At 44.5% G+C, this 16,820-nt stretch overlaps 1 protein-coding gene across 8 annotated transcripts in view; it reads right to left on the minus strand.

Moving 5' to 3' along the window:
• Positions 1 to 16,820, minus strand: part of frem1a (Fras1 related extracellular matrix 1a) — a 337,163-nt gene that overhangs the window by 141,548 nt on the left and 178,795 nt on the right. For all 8 annotated transcript variants that reach the window (XM_067983690.1, XM_067983689.1, XM_067983688.1 and 5 more), the window contains exons 18-19: positions 4,093 to 4,278; positions 2,825 to 3,021 (exon numbers count right to left, since the gene is read on the minus strand). In XM_067983690.1, coding sequence (XP_067839791.1) covers positions 2,825 to 3,021; positions 4,093 to 4,278 — 383 coding nt within the window. The remainder of the gene's footprint in view (positions 1 to 2,824; positions 3,022 to 4,092; positions 4,279 to 16,820) is intronic.

The following is a 16,820-nucleotide window of genomic DNA, read 5'->3' on the forward strand; positions in this document are numbered from 1 at the left end:
CACTGGCGAGCAAAATAAAGGAAAATCCTAAGATGTTTTATAAGTATATTAAGGGTAAGAGGATGACTAGGGAAAAAATAGGGCCCATTCGGGACAAAAATGGCAATCTGTGTGTGGAGCCGGCAGATGTAGGAGGGGTTCTAAATGAATTTTTTGCATCTGTTTTTACTATGGAGAAGGACGATGTAGACATAGAAATACGGCAGGGGGACTGTGATATCCTCGAACATATTAACATCGAGCGGGAGGAGGTATTGACGGTTTTAGCAGGCCTAAAAATGGATAAATCCCCAGGCCCGGACGAAATGTATCCCAGGCTACTGTGTGAGGCAAAGGAGGAGATTGCGGGGGCTCTGACACATATATTCAGAACCTCTCTGGCCACAGGGGATGTGCCAGAGGACTGGAGAACCGCTAATGTAGTACCATTATTCAAGAAGGGGAGTAGGGAAAAACCGGGGAACTACAGGCCAGTGAGCCTAACATCAGTGGCAGGAAAATTATTGGAAAAAATTCTGAAGGAGAAAATTAATCTCCACTTGGAGAAGCAAGGATTAATCAGGGATGGTCAACATGGCTTTGTCAAGGGAAGATCATGTCTGACTAATTTGATTGAATTTTTTGAGGGGGTGACTAGGCGTGTGGATGAGGGTAACGCAGTGGATGTGCTGTACATGGATTTCAGTAAGGCCTTCGATAAAGTCCCCCACAGGAGACTGGTCAAGAAGGTACGAGCCCATGGAATCCAGGGTGCCTTGGCACTTTGGATACAAAACTGGCTTAGTGGCAGAAGGCAGAGGGTGATGGTCGAAGGTTGTTTTTGTGACTGGAAGCCTGTGGCCAGTGGGGTACCACAGGGATCGGTGCTGGGTCCCTTGCTGTTTGTGGTCTACATTAACGACTTGGATATGAATGTAAAAGGTATGATCAGTAAGTTCACTGATGATACAAAAACTGGTAGGGTGGTAAATAGCGAGGAGGATAGCCTCAGTCTGCAGGACGATATAGATGGGTTGGTCAGATGGGCGGAACAGTGGCAAATGGAATTTAACCCAGAAAAGTGCGAGGTGATGCACTTTGGAGGGACTAACAAGGCAAGGGAATACACAATGAATGGGAGGACCCTAGGCAAGACAGAGGGTCAGAGGGATCTTGGTGTGCAAGTTCACAGATCCCTGAAGGCGGCGGAACAGGTAGATAAGGTGGTAAAGAAGGCATATGGGATACTTGCCTTTATTAGCCGAGGCATAGAATATAAGAGCAAGGAGGTTATGATGGAGCTGTATAAAACACTGGTTAGGCCACAGCTGGAGTACTGTGTGCAGTTCTGGTCGCCACACTACAGGAAGGATGTGATCGCTTTGGAGAGGGTGCAGAGGAGATTCAACAGGATGTTACCAGGGCTGGAGCGCTTCAGCTATGATAAGAGACTGGGAAGATTGGGTTTGTTTTCCTTGGAGCAGAGGAGGCTGAGTGGGGACATGATTGAGGTGCACAAAATTATGAGGGGCACAGATAGGATGGATACTAAGGAGCTTTTTCCCTTCGTTGAGGGTTCTATCACAAGGGGGCATAGATTCAAGGTAAAAGGCGGGAGGTTTAGAGGGGATTTGAGAAAGAACTTTTTCACCCAGAGGGTGGTTGGAGTCTGGAACTTACTGCCTGAAAGGGTTGTGGAGGCAGGAACCCTCACAACATTCAAGAAGCATTTGGATGAGCACTTGAAATGCCATAGCATACAAGGCTACGGACCAAATGCTGGAATATGGGATTAGATTAGACAGGGCTTGATGGCCGGCGCGGACACGATGGGCCGAAGGGCCTCTTTCCGTGCTGTATAACTCTATGACTCTATTAGTTAGGCCACACTTAGAATACTGTGTACAGTTCTGGTCACCCTATTATAGAAAGGATATTATTAAACTAGAAAGAGTGCAGAAAAGATTTACTAGGATGCTACCGGGACTTGATGGTTTGACTTATAGGGAGAGGTTGGATCGGCTGAGACTTTTTTCCCTGGAGAGTAGGAGGTTATGGGGTGATCTTATAGAAGTCTATAAAATAATGAGGGGCATCGATAAGGTAGATAGTCAAAATCTTTTCCCAAAGGTAGGGGAGTCTATAACGAGGGGGCATCGATTTAAGGTGAGAGGGGAGAGATACAAAAGGGTCCAGAGGGGCACTTTTTTCACTCAAAGGGTGGTGAGTGTCTGGAACGAGCTGCCAGAGGCAGTTGTAGAGGCGGGTACAATTTTGTCTTTTAAAAAGCTTGGGTAAGATGGGTATAGAGGGTATAGAGGGATATGGGCCAAGTGCAGGCAATTGGGACTAGCTTAGTGGTATAAACTGGGCGACATGGACATGTTGGGCCGAAGGGCCTGTTTCCATGTTGTAAACTTCTATGATTCTATGCAGCGGGTTGTGAATCTTTGGAATTCTCTACGCCAGAGGGCTGTGGATGCTCAGTCGTTGAGTATATTCAAGGCTGAGATTGATAGATTTTTGGACTCGAGGGGAATCAAGGGATATGGGGATTGGGTGGGAAAGTGGAGTTGAGGTTGACGAACAGCCATGATCTGATTGAATGGGGGAGCAGGCTCGAGGTGCCATATGGCCTACTCCTGCTCCTATTTCTTATGTTCCTATGCAGGAAAAGAGGCTGTGCTTCATTGCATTCTGCAATCTAACCTACAGTAGTTGGAGCTGAGTTATTGGTAGTCGGTTAATCCTGGACTGAGTCTGCCTCGATACTCCCCGAGTGTTGCGGTGTCATTGCCGTTAATTTTCAATAAATGAAAATTAGGTGTAATGTTCATCCACTTACAGTGATATTCCTGGCAAGGAAATTTGGAGTCTCGTCATTTGTAGGTCGGATTATAACATAAAATGGCACCTCCATGGACTGATGCTCCCCATCAGTAACATACAGCATGAACTGATCTGCTGTTGGTTCAATCCGCTGATGTCGAGACTGAACGTAGTTTATGTGCAAATCCTTCATGTGTTTCAGGCCAAAGGAACCTAGGAACAGAAAATGAGAGGAAACTGTTGAGCAAGACTGGGCCACAGTTTATATATGAATTTTTGTGCATCTCAAGCGGGGGCACTGTTATTACGGGAGGTAGGCTGGAACACTTTTGACTTTTGCACCCCATGCTCGTGCCAAACACAACCAGATATGGATTAAAGCTCCCTTTACTCTGTCCCAAGAATGTGCCACAGCTCCAATCTCAGAAGAGTGCCCCCGACTGCACCATTGGGAATGTTCCCATTTTCCACACCAGCCATTCTCATAGTCTTTTTGAGTGAGATTTAGTGATCAGTTTAGTGCCAATTGGTGAGCAGGTTTGTGCTGTGGGCCCATTCGGCACTGCGTTGGGCCGCTGAAACTCATTTCATGTGGGGTCCTTACAACCAGCAAATAGAGTAGACTTTTAATCCATCCGTCTGGGCTGAATATGAACTCAGGTCCCACAGGTCAAAGGATGCGTGTCCTCACTGAACTTTATCACTTGATCCAGCTTAATACAACAGGTTTGAAAACCGTAATCTGAACCCAGGATATTAAGTTAAAACCTTGAACTCATTCCATTGTTCGAATATTTACTGTTTCACATACTAGTGGTCCACCTGATAGGGTTTTGGAGCTGATGGTGACTGTCAGTAAACTCCATGTCCTCGATGATTGAAAACTAGTATTAATGCATTGTCAAAATAAATACTATACTGTATTCTGGTGGAGTCAGCTCATCTCACTAACGGTTTCTATCTTGTGTCATATTAAAGGGGCACGGTCTTCATGAGAAAAGTATGTGGCAAGCCCATTTCTTTGGTTCGGGAAGAATAAAAATCATGCGACGCTTTTTTCAAACTGGTATTACACACAAGTTGTGCAATGATGAGTTTACCATCAAAGTAATGGAAAAAATACTTCTGCCAAACACTTTTCTCAAGAAGATAGGGCCCCATAAGAACTACTTTTTACAAACTAGTCTATTTCAGTCATTAGCAATACAGAGGCAGATTTGCATCCAATGGAGAAAACTCCCCATGTGGATTGGAGGAACCAGGCTCATTTCTACTTGAGCTTACCTATGCTGATGCCCATATTGCTTTTCTCATAGCCTGGTGAAGGTAATGTGTTCTCTATGTAACCAAACTGGGGCGGGGACCACAGAACAAAAGTCAGTTCATCAACTGCGGTGTCTGCGTCACTCGCACACAGGTGGTTGACCGTGATGGCAGCCGATGACCCTTCATCAACGACAAACATTTCACCTGGAATGAGACAGCGTCACATAGGAAAGAATTTCACTTGAAATTAAAACAAAACAATCTTTATTATTAGTTCTAGGATGATATCGCCTCAGCCAACTTTACTAGTGAACCATCCTGCAGATTAATGGCCTCTAGACAATGGCATTGTCACAAGAAGAAGAAGCGGCCAGTGTATGAAAAGTCTACGTTAAAAAAGCCTGCCTTAACACAATGGCAAATTACTTTATACAATTAAAAATTATTAAATAAAATTTTAAAGGGAACTGGTTGTATTTATTGTTTGAGGAGAAAGAGGAGTTAGACAAGCCTTGCAGAATATTTTTTTGTTACAATAATATTCCACTTAACTAACACAATGGTGTAAGTCATAATCTACATTAATTGTGTCATGTGTTTGTAAATGTTTTTTATAAAAGGTTTTTTTTTCAAACAAGTATTGTTTTGGAAGTTGCACCAAAGATTGTCACATCTCAATGTCTCACAAGCTTCTGATCTCTGCAGCTTGACAGCAAGGACTGAGATGTTGTGTTTGGCTCTTATTTATTTGTACTTTGTTTTAATTCATATTATTGTATCTCTGATTTGCAGCTAATAGTAGAGAGATGTGGTCCTGAGGGAAGCCAGGAAAGAAGTAGCAGAGGCTGAGTATCATTTTTCCAAAATCCTGCAGAATGGAAAATTGTGGCAGGAGGGCTGGGGCATGACAAACATGACACGGCTCTTCAAAAATGAATCAGTCAGGAAATGACAGGCCAGTTTGCCTTACTTCAGTTGCTAAAAGTTATTAGGGACCAATTTACTGCAGAGGTTACACCAGTAACTCCAACAGATAGGGGTGTCAAATTGGGGAGGGAGAAATTCCTCCAGCCCCCGGGGATTTAACTTAAGTGATATAGAATGTTGCCTGTGTTACCCGAAATTACCGGTTAATGACAGGAAAATATCACACAACGCATTTCCTCTCGCTGTAGCAACATTGTACATTTCCTGGCATCCAGTGTTACCACACAGGCTGAAGGTGTCATTTAAATTGTAAGTCCCCCCACCCCTGCACCACTTGATGGGTTGGATTACACTCCCTCTGCCCTGATGTGTGGAAATTTGAAATCAGAATTACATTTCTTCATCTGTCCTGGAGATAGCCAGCCACGCTCCACAGCTGCAGCACCCAAGGCCGACAGCAGTGATTTTCCACCCCTCTCCAGAGGCTGGATTCACGGTGCTAGCAGGAATCTTGCCAAAGGCCTACCCAAAATATCATAACGAGGCTGACCCTGGAAAATCCACCATGGTCAGCTCTGGGCCATAGGGCAGGTGGAAGTCCTGCCATGGTAGCAGGAATACCCCTAAATGGTAAATCCCACCTCCAGGGGAAGTCAGTGGAAACAAAAATCAGGAGAGATGTAAAACAGGCTGCTGACTTGCTATCACCTGTTTTACACTATCGAACAAAGCCAAGGTCTACCCGTACATTCTATAATAGGGGACAAAACTATTAAACACTTGGAGAAACATGAGTTAACCAGGGTCAGTCAGCATTGATTTTGAAGTTGTGTCAATTTTCTACAGTTCTTTGAAGAAACAAAGGATAGATAAAGAAAATGTAGTGGGTGTGGTTTATATGGATTTTCAAAAATCATTTACTAAGGCACCACATAAGGGAATAATAGCAAAAATAATGGCACAATGAATTAACGGGAATATTTCCACATGGAGAGATGGTTGGAGGGCAGAAAATACAGGTTTGGACTGGACAAATGTGGTGAATGGTGTTCCATAGGGGTCTCTATTAGGGCCGCTGTGATTTACTTTTATACATAAATGATCTGGATTAGGAATTGAGGAAATTATATTGACATTTGCTGATGACACTAAATTGTAAGGTGTGAGACTAACTAATGAGATTTGTCAAAGAATGCAGGAGAGCAGTCACCTGGTCAAGCCTCTGACTGACCTTAGAGGGAGAGAGGAGAAATTAAAGACCAGGAGAAATGGGCAATCACAGATTAGCTTTGGTTGGTTGGCTTGTTCACTTTTTTCAGTTGGGCTTAATGTGCCGCACACGGAGGCCACATTAGAGAATGGATTTCACAGAAAATTTACAGCACAGAAGGAGGCCATTCGGCCCATCGTGTCCGCGCCGGCTGAGAAACGAGCCACCCAGCCGAATCCCACTTTCCCGCATTTGGTCCGTAGCCCTGCAGGTTACGGCTCTTCAGGTGCACATCCAGGTATTTTTTAAATGTGATGAGGGTTTCTGCCTCTACCACCCTCTCAGGCAGTGAGTTCCAGACCCCCACCACCCTCTGGGTGAAAACATTTTTTTTCCTCAGCTCCCCTCTAATCCTTCTACCAATCACTTTAAATCTATGCCTCCTGGTTACTGACCCCTCCGCTAAGGGAAATAGGTCCTTCCTATCCACTCTATCCAGGCCCCTCATAATTTTGTACACCTCAATTAAATCTCCCCTCAGTCCCCTCTGTTCCAAGGAAAACAACCCCACCTATCCAATCTTTCCTCATAGCTAAAATTCTCCAGTCCTGGCAACATCCTCGTAAATCTCCTCTGCACCCTCTCGAGTGTAATTACATCCTTCCTGTAATGTGGTGACCAGGTTTGTTTGTCTTTTGAGAACAGGAAGCAGGGAAGAAATGGGGCAATTATATTTAAAGCGTATTTGTGTGGGGCAGAGGTCTCACTGTGTGGATTACATGTCAGATCTACCGTAAAACATGGCATAGGAACACAAGAAAGCATGGAATGAGAAAAAGCCTTTTAGCCATGTAAGTCTGCTCCTTCCACATAACACGAACAATATACCGTGTCATGGATTACAACCCTCTCCCCATTTAAACTCCTAAAGCAGAGGTTCCAAGCTTCTTTTGTTGAGCACCCTTTCGGAGACTCATGTCCAATATGTACCCCGCTCTTGCTAAGAAACAGCGTAAATGCTCCCCGTACGGTATCTCATCCAATGGTGGTGGGGGGGGGCACATCTCTCTCTCTTGATAAAATGTCACATATTGGCTGCCAGACCAGTTGGAATCATGATGGGGAAATGAAAGAATCAGGGACAGTAGGGACACTGATAACAAATAAGCTGATCAGTACAAAAGTGGGCGCGGAGCGGAGTCGAGAGAAGTGACGCTGAGCACCAGAGGAGGAGCCCCATTCACTAAGAACAGAGAGAGTGATATCACAGTGAACAGAGAGGAGGAGCTCGGAGAGACCCGGAATAAAAGGGTAGGTTAATGAGATACCGTACGGGGAGCATTTACGCTGTTTCTTAGCAAGAGCGGGGTACATATTGGACATGAGTCTCCGAAAGGGTGCTCAACAAAAGAAGCTTGGAACCTCTGCTTTAGGAGTTTAAATGGGGAGAGGGTTGTAATCCATGACACGGTATATTGTTCGTGTTATGTGGAAGGAGCAGACTTACATGGCTAAAAGGCTTTTTCTCATTCCATAAGTAAACAGTCAGTAAATTCATAATCGAGTATCTAAAGGGAGTTCAGAAAAAAAAGGTTTCTAAGTGTAATGGACGGGCAACTGAGACCCATTGCCTGCAATTCCTGCTCCATGTGGGAACTTCAGGGCATTTCATGTGTCCTGGAGGGTCACAAGTGCAGGAAATGCCTCCAGTTGCTCGAGTTCAAGCTGAGAGTTTCTGAGCTAGAGGGGCAGCTGGAATAGTTGCAGAGCATTTGGAAGGCTGAAGGTTTCCTGAATCGTATGTTCCAGGAGGAGGTCACCCCGCAGCCATAGAGTTCAGGATACCAAGTGGGTGGCCATCCGAAAGGGTAGGAAGAGGCAGGCAGTGCAGGTATCTTCTGGGTATGTAATGCTCTCAAACTGGTATGATGTAACAACACCTCGAAGGAGTGCAGTCCTGAGCATGGCCGCCATGGGGCAAACAACTGTATGGGGGCCACAGTGAAGTGTGGAAATGCACTAGTCATAGGGGATTCGATAGTCAGGGGAACAGACAGGTGATTCTGTGACCTCTGACGTGAGTCCCGCATGGTTTGTTGCCTCCCTGGTGCCAGGGTAAAGGACATCATGGAGAGGGTGCAGAACATTCTGCGGAGGGGAAGGGGAACAGCCAGAAGTCGTGGTCCATGTGGGTACCAACAACATAGGAAAGGAAATGGATGAGGTCCTCTGGTCAGACTTTCAGGAGCTAGGGAAGAAGATAAAAAGCAGGACCTCAAAATCTCTGGATTACTCCCAGTGCCACATGCAAGTGAGCACAGCAATAGGAAGATAAGGCAAGTTAATGCATGGCTAGCGACGGTGCGAGAGGGAGGGCTTCAGATTCTTACGACATTGGGACCAGTTCTGGGGCAGGAAGGACCTGTTCAAGATGGACGGGCTGGACAAAATCGGAGCTGGGACCAATGTCCACTCGGAGAGGTTCACTAGTGCTGTGGGGAGGGGGGGTTTAAACTAATTTGGCAGGGGAATGGGCACCAGGATGTAGCATTGGAAAGGAGAAACAAGGTACACAAAGGATCGGGAGACACAGTAAGAAATAATACATTATTAGGTGGGATCAGACTAAGAGAGAATACGAAAAGGTCTAAGATAGGTTAGGAGTGCACGTGTGTAAACGCACGAAGCGTGGTAAATAAGGTTGGTGAGCTGCAGGTACAAATAGCCACATGGGAACATGATGTAGTGGTGATAACGGAGGCCTGGTTTATAAAAAAGGGCAGGATTGGGTACTAAATATTCCTGGAGACAAGGTGTTCAGGAAAGATAGGGAAGGAAAGAAAGGGATTGGGAGGTGCCAGTTTTGATTAAGGAGAATATTGCAGTGCTGGAGAGAGATGATATCCTTGAGGGGTCAAGGACAGAATCTATTTGGTTAGAGTTAAGAAATAACAGAGCTGCCGTTAAATTACTGGGTGTATTCTATAGGCCACCAATTAGTGGGAAGGATATAGAGGAGCAAATTTGCAGAGAAATTACAGAGAGGTGCAAGAACTATAGAGTAGTTATAATGGGGGACTTCAACTATCCCAAAAAGACTGAGATAGTAGTAATGTAAAGGGCAAAGAGGGGGAGGAATTTCTGAAGTGTGTTCAGGAGAACTTTCTTGATCAGTATATTTCCAACCCAACGAGGAAGGAGGCATTGCTGGATCTGATTCTGGGGAATGAAATGGGTCAAGTTGAACATTGTCAGTGGTGGAACATTTAGGGAACAGTGATCATAGTATCATAAGAGTTACGTTAGTTATGGAAAAGAAAAAGACGCAATCTAGAGTAAAAATGCTTAATTGGAGGAGGGCCAATTTCAGTGGGTTGAGAACGGATCTGGATCGGGTAAATTGGAATCAAAGATTGGCAGCCCTTAAAGAGGAGATGGTTTGGGTACAGTCTAGGTATATTCCCACAAGGGGGAAAGGTAGGGCAACTAAAGCCAGAGCTCCCTGGATGACGAAAGAGATAGAGAGTAAGATGAATCAGAAAACGGGGGCGTATGATGTCAGGTTGATAATACAAGTGAGAACCAGGCTGAATACAGAAAGTATAGAGGAGAAGTGAAAAAGGAAATAAAAGGAGCAAAGAGAGAGAGTATGAGAATAGACTAGCAGCTAACGTAAAAGGGAATCCAAAAGTCTTCCATTGGTATATAAATAGTAAAGGGGTAGTAAGAGGAGGGGAGGGGTCAATTAGGGACCAAAAAAGATCTACGCATGCAGGCAGAGGGCATGGCTGAGGCACTAAATGAGTACTTTGCATCTGTCTTTACCAAGGAAGAAGATGCTGCCTCAGTTGCAGTAAAAGAGGAGATCATTGAGATACTGGATGGGCTAAAAATTGATAAAGAGGAGGTACTAGAAAGGCTGGCTGTACTTAAGGTAGATAAGTAACCCAGTCTGGATGTGATGCATCCTAGATTGTTGAGGGAAGTAAGGGTGGAAATTGCGGAGGTACAGGCCATAATCTTCCAAACATCAGTAGATACGGGGGTGGTGCCAGAGGACTGGAGAATTGCAAATGTTACACCCTTGTTCAAAATAGTGTGTAAGGATAAACCCAGCAACTACAGACCAGTCAGTTTAACCTCGGTGGTGGGGAAACTTTGAGAAACAATAATCCAGGACAGAATGAGCAGTCACTTGGACAAGTGTGGATTGTAAGAACATAAGAAATAGGAGCAGGAGTAGGCCATCCAGCCCCTCGAGCCTGCTCCGCCATTCAATAAGATCATGGCTGATCTTTTACCAAAACGCCATTTTCCTGCACCATCCCCATATCCTTTGATGCCTTTAATATTTAGAAATCTATCGATCTCTGTTTTGAATGTACTCAATGACTGAGCCTCCACAGCCCTCTGGGGTAGAGAATTCCAAAGATTCACCACCCACTGAGTGAAGAAATTTCTCCTCATCTCAGTCCGAAATGGCCTACCCCTTATTGTGAGACTGTGACCTCTGGTTCCAGACTCCCCAGCCAGGGGAAACATCCTCCCTGCATCTACCTTGTCAAGCCCTGTAAGAATTTTGTATGCTTCAATGAGATCACCTCTCAACGTTTCAATGATTGATTAGGGAAAGCCAGCACAGATTTGTTAAAGGCAAATCGTGTTTAACTAACTTGATAGAGTTTTCTGATCACAGAATCATAGAAAGTTGCAGCACAGAAGGAGGTCATTCGGCCCATTAATGCTGTCCCTCAGAATTGATTCCAATATTTGCCCTCCACCAGAGGTTAGACTGACTGGCCTATAATTACTCGGTCTATCTTTTTCTCCCTTTTTGAACAACGGTACAAGGTTAGCAGTCCTCCAATCCTCTGGCACCATGTTGACCCCTCAAGGATATCCTCTCTCTCCAGCACTGTAATATTCTCCTTAATCAATATTGCCACCCCCCCATCCTATCTTTCCTTCCCTATCTTTCCTGAACATCTTGTCTCCAGGAATACTTAGTACCCAATCCTGCCCTTTTTTTTGATCCAGGTCTACGTTATCACCACAACATCATATTCCCATGGGGCTATTTGTGCCTGCAACTCACCAACCTACACAACAAGCTTTGTGCGTTTACACACATGCACTCTGTTGGCCAGGGGCTGCAGAAGGTAACCTGAGACTCAAGATAAAGAATCACTGGATTAGGGGTAATAATCTGGCATGGGTGGAGGATTGGTTATCTAACAGGAAGCAGAGAGTTGGGATAAATAGTTCATTCTCGGACTGGCAACCAGTAGCCAGTGGTGTTCCGCAGGGGTCGGTGCTGGGTCCCCAACTCTTTACAATCTATATTAACGATTTGGAGGAGGGGACCGAGTGTAACGTATCAAAGTTTGCAGATGATACAAAGATAGGAGGGAAAGTGGAGAGTGAGGAGGACATAAAAAACCTACAGGGGGATATAGACAGGCTGGGTGAGTGGGCAGAGATTTGGCAGATGCAATACAATATTGGAAAATGTGAGGTTATGCACTTTGGCAGGAAAAATCAGAGAGCAAGTTATTATCTTAATGGCGAGAAACTGGAAAGTACTGCAGTACAAAGGGATCTGGGGGTCCTAGTGCAAGAAAATCAAAAAGTTAGTATGCAGGTGCAGCAGGTGATCAAGAAGGCCAACAGAATGTTGGCTTTTATTGCTAGGGGGATAGAATATAAAAACAGGGAGGTATTGCTGCAGTTATATAAGGTATTGGTGAGACCGCACCTGGAATACTGCATACAGTTTTGGTGTCCATACTTAAAAAAAGACATACTTGCTCTCGAGGCAGTACAAAGAAGGTTCACTCGGTTAATCCCGGGGATGAGGGGGTGGACATATGAGGAGAGGTTGAGTAGATTGGGACTCTACTCATTGGAGTTCAGAAGAATGAGAGGCGATCTTATTGAAACATATAAGATTGTGAAGGGGCTTGATCGGGTGGATGCGGTCAGGATGTTCCCAAGGATGGGTGAAACTAGAACTAGGGGGAATAATCTTAGAATAAGGGGCTGCTCTTTCAAAAGTGAGATGAGGAGAAACTTCTTCACTCAGAGGGTGGTAGGTCTGTGGAATTTGCTGCCCCAGGAAGCTGTGGAAGCTACATCATTAAATAAATTTAAAACAGAAATGGACAGTTTCCTAGAAGTAAAGGGAATTAGGGGTTACGGGGAGCGGGCAGGAAATTGGACATGAATTTAGATTTGAGGTTTGGATCAGATCAGCCATGATCTGATTGAATGGCGGAGCAGGCTCGAGGGGCCGATTGGCCTACTCCTGCTCCTATTTCTTATGTTCTTATGAGACGTCAGCTGCTGATACAGAGGCAGGAACGACTTTTGAACTAAAGTAACATGAGTTCAGTTCTGACCTGGCTGGCTGAAACCGGTTTGAATTAACCAAGTTTTGTGAAAGACAAAGGAAATGTGATAAGACACAAGTCCTTATTTAGAAAAGGAGTAATGAGGTAATGCTACCTAAGTCCTTGGGACAGAGCCAATGAGGAGAAGACACAGGCAAAAAGCGAGCAGGCCTAAACCAACGAAATAGAGAGACAGCACAGCTTGAAGAGATAAGATTCGGAATAAGAATGAAGGATCTGGGGCGTGGAGCCAGAGCGAAGACTCCAGAGACCAATCATCGCAGAAGTGGAAGACCCTACGTCAGGGACGTAGAGACAACGTCGAAAGAGAGAGAACAGAACGCCTGGCCAGCGTCAGCTCTCCTTTTCAGGTATTATCCTTTACGTTCTGTGACCACTCAGGGAGTGTCAGAGAAACCTCGTGGGTGTGCGTTTAGATCTTAGTTTGGGTATAAGACTGTAGAACCTGGTGTAAACTGCATGCCTATATCTAACCAGACGTATAAGCTATATGTATATGATCCAACGGCGTGAATAAAGTGAATTGAGAGTTAAGAGAGAATTGACTCTTCTCCTCTGTGTTCTAAGCCAGTAACCGTAACCGATGACCTCCGGTCAACAACTCCAAGCCTATCTTAGACCTTTTCATATTCTCTCTTAGTCTGATCCCACCTAATACTGTACTATTTCTTACTGTCTCTCCTGATCCTTTGTGTACCTTGTTTCTCCTTTCCAATGCTACATCCTGATGCCCATTCCCCTGCCAAATTAGTTTAAACCCTCCCCCATAGCATTAGTGAACCTCTGTAGCCAGGGAGGATTGGAAAATGGTGCTTCTCTTAACAGCCTGGGATACATTTCATCCGGGCCTGGCGATTCATCTACTTTCAAAAATGCTAAACCCTTTAATACTTCCTCTCTCACTATGTTTATCCCATCCAATATTTCACACTCCTCCTCCTTAACTACAATGTCTGCATTGTCCCCCTCTTTTGTGAAGACAGACGCAAAGTATTCATTAAGAATCATCCCCACATCTTCCACCTCCACACATAGGTTACCTATTTGGTCTCTAATAGGCCCTACTCTTTCCTTAGTTATCCTTTTCCTTTTTATGTATTTATAAAACATCTTTGTGTTTTCCTTAACTTTATTTGCCAGTACTTTTTCCTTCCCTCTTTGCTTTCCTACTTTCTTTTTTAATTTCACTCCTGCACTTTCTATACTCCTCTAGCCTTTCTGCAATATTGAGCTCTTGGTGTCTGACATAAGCTTCCCTTTTTTGCCTTATCTTACTCTGTATGCTCCTCGTCATCCAGGGGGCTCTAGATGGTTGTTTTTCGGACTGGAGGGAGGTATCCCCCAGAGATCGGTACGAGGACCACTGCCTTTCTTTGTGGGAACATGATTACTTTGAACCCCTTTAATCTCCCCCTTGAATGCCTCCCACTGCTCTGACACTGATTTACCTTCAAGTAGTTGTTTCCAGTCCACTTTTGCTAAATCACTTTTCAACTTAGTAAAATTGGCCTCTCCCCAATTTAGAACTTTTACTCCTGCTCTATTTTTGTCTTTTTCCATAACTATGCTAAATCTGACTGAATTATGATCACTACCACCAAAATGCTCTCCCATTGATACCTCTTCCACCTGCCCAGCTTCATTCCCTAAAACTAAATCCAGAACTGCCTCCCTCTTGTTGGGCTTGCTACATACTGGCTAAAAGAGTTCTCCTGAATGCAACTGAAGAATTCTGTGTCCTCTATACCTTTTATACTGATTCTATCCCAGTTAATATTGGGTTAGTTGAAATCTCCCTACTATTGCTGCCCTATTGTTTTTGCACTTCTCAGAATTTTGCCTACATATTTGTTCTTCTATCTCCCTCTGACTGTTTGAGGGTCTATAGTACAATCTCAGACTGCCCCTGATGAGGTAACAGAGAGGGTAGATGAGGGCAATGCGGTTGATGTGGTGTATATGGGCTTTCAAAAGTTGTTTGATAAGTGCCGCATAACAGGCTTGTCCTCAAAATTGAAGCCCATGGAATAAAGGGGGCAGAGGCAGCATGGATACAGAATTGGCTAAGTAACAGGAAGCAGCGAATGGTTGTTTTTCGGACTGGAGGGAGGTATACCCCAGAGATCGGTACCAGGACCACTGCCTTTCTTGATATATATTTGAATATATATAGACATTCAGGCTGGTGAAATGGGCGGACATGTGGTAGACGAAATTTAACGCAGAAAAATGCGAAGTGATACATTTCGGTAGGAAGAACGAGGAGAGGCAATGTAAACTAAAGGGCACAATTCTAAAAGGGGTACAGGAACAGAGAGATCTGGGGGTATATGTGCACAAATCGTTGAAGGTGGTAGGACAGGTTGAGAAAGTGGTTAAAAAGCGTACGGGATCCTGGGCTTTATAAATACCGTTTCCACACCGTTCACCTGACGAAGGAGGAAGCCTCCGAAAGCTTGTGGAATTTAAAATAAATTTGTTGGACTATAACTTGGTGTTGTAAAATTGTATACAATTGTCAACCCCAGTCCATCACCGGCATCTCCACATCATTTATAAATAGAGGCATAGAGTACAAAAGCAAGGAAGTCATGACGAACCTTCATCACTGGTTTGACCACAACTGGAGTTTTGTGTCCAGTTCTGGGCACCGCACTTTAGAAAAGATGTGAAGGCCTTAGAGAGGGTGCAGAAAAGGTTTACTAGAATGATTCCAGGGATGAGGGACTTTAGTTACGTTGACAGACTGGAGAAGCTGGGGTTGTTCTCATTGAAACAGAGAAGATTGAATGGAGATTTGATCGAGGTATTCAAAATCATGAAGGGGCTAAAAAGAATAGATAGAGAGAAGCTGTTCCCGTTGGCGGAGGGGTCAAGAACCAGAGGACATAGATTTAAGGTGATTGGCAAAAGAACCAAAGGTGACATGAGGAAAAACTTTTTTACGCAGCGAGTGGTTATGATCTGGAATGCACTGCCCGAGGGGGTGGTGGAGGCAGATTCAAAATTGCAGGGCTACGGGGATAGGGCGGGGGAGTGGGACTAGCTGGATTGCTCTTGCAGAGAGCCTGCATGGACTCGTTGGGCCGAATGGCCTTCTTCCGTGATGTAACCTTTCTATGATTCTACTAGAAACTATACTAGAAGCTATACTTAAAGTATGATGTGGAGATGCCGGTGATGGACTGGGGTTGACAAATGTAAGGAATCCTACAACACCAGGTTGTAGTCCAACAGTTTTATTTGAAAATCACAAGCTTTCGGAGGCTTTCTCCTTCGTCAGGTGAAGTGTGGGATTCCTTGAAGTTTACCGCATTTATAAGGTTCCCCGACTAGGAACACTTCAGCAGTCAAGGACATTCAGCCACCGATCTTCGGGTAAGCGTTCTCCAAGGCGGCCTTCGAGACACATGACAACGCAAAATTGTCAAGCAGAAATTGATAGCCAAGTTCCGCACCCATGAGGACGGCCTCAACCGGGATCTTGGGTTCATGTCACGCTACACGTAACCCCACCAGCGAAAAAAAGTTATCTGTTTTTAATACAACGGGTCATTCTCTCTCTTTCTCTTCCTTTCGGATGTTTCTCTCTCTCTGTCTTTTGTTCTGGCCGTTTGCATATTCGGTGGTCCTGTATGTAATGTCTCTCTGTCTGAACACTTTGATTGCCTTGACAACGGGCAGTTGGAAAGATTATCTGTAATCACCAGGCATTGTTCTCTGACTATAAATGAGGTAACCTTCAAGGAATCCCACACTTCACCTGACGAAGGAGAAAGCCTCCGAAAGCTTGTGATTTTCAAATAAAACTGTTGGACTATAACCTGGTGTTGTAAGATTCCTTATACTTAAAGTAGATACTTCACCCGGTCTAGATAGGATGCATCCTAGATTACTGAAGGAATTAAGGATGAAAATTGCAGAGATGCTGGCCATAATCTTCCAATCTGCCTTAGATGTGGGGGTGGTGCCAGAGGACTGGAGAATTGCAAATGTTATACCCTTGATCGAGAAAGGGTTTAAGGATAAACCCACCAACTACAGGCCAGTCAGTTTAAACTTGGTGGTGGGGAAGCTTTTAGAAACGATATTCCGGGACAAAATTAATGGTTACTTGGACAAGTGCGGATTAATAAAGAAATGCCATCACGGATTTGTTAAAGGCAAATCGTGTTTAACTAACTTGAGTTTTTTGATGA

Source organism: Heptranchias perlo, chromosome 4, assembly GCF_035084215.1.
Source record: "Heptranchias perlo isolate sHepPer1 chromosome 4, sHepPer1.hap1, whole genome shotgun sequence".
Taxonomy (NCBI): Eukaryota; Metazoa; Chordata; class Chondrichthyes; order Hexanchiformes; family Hexanchidae; genus Heptranchias; species Heptranchias perlo.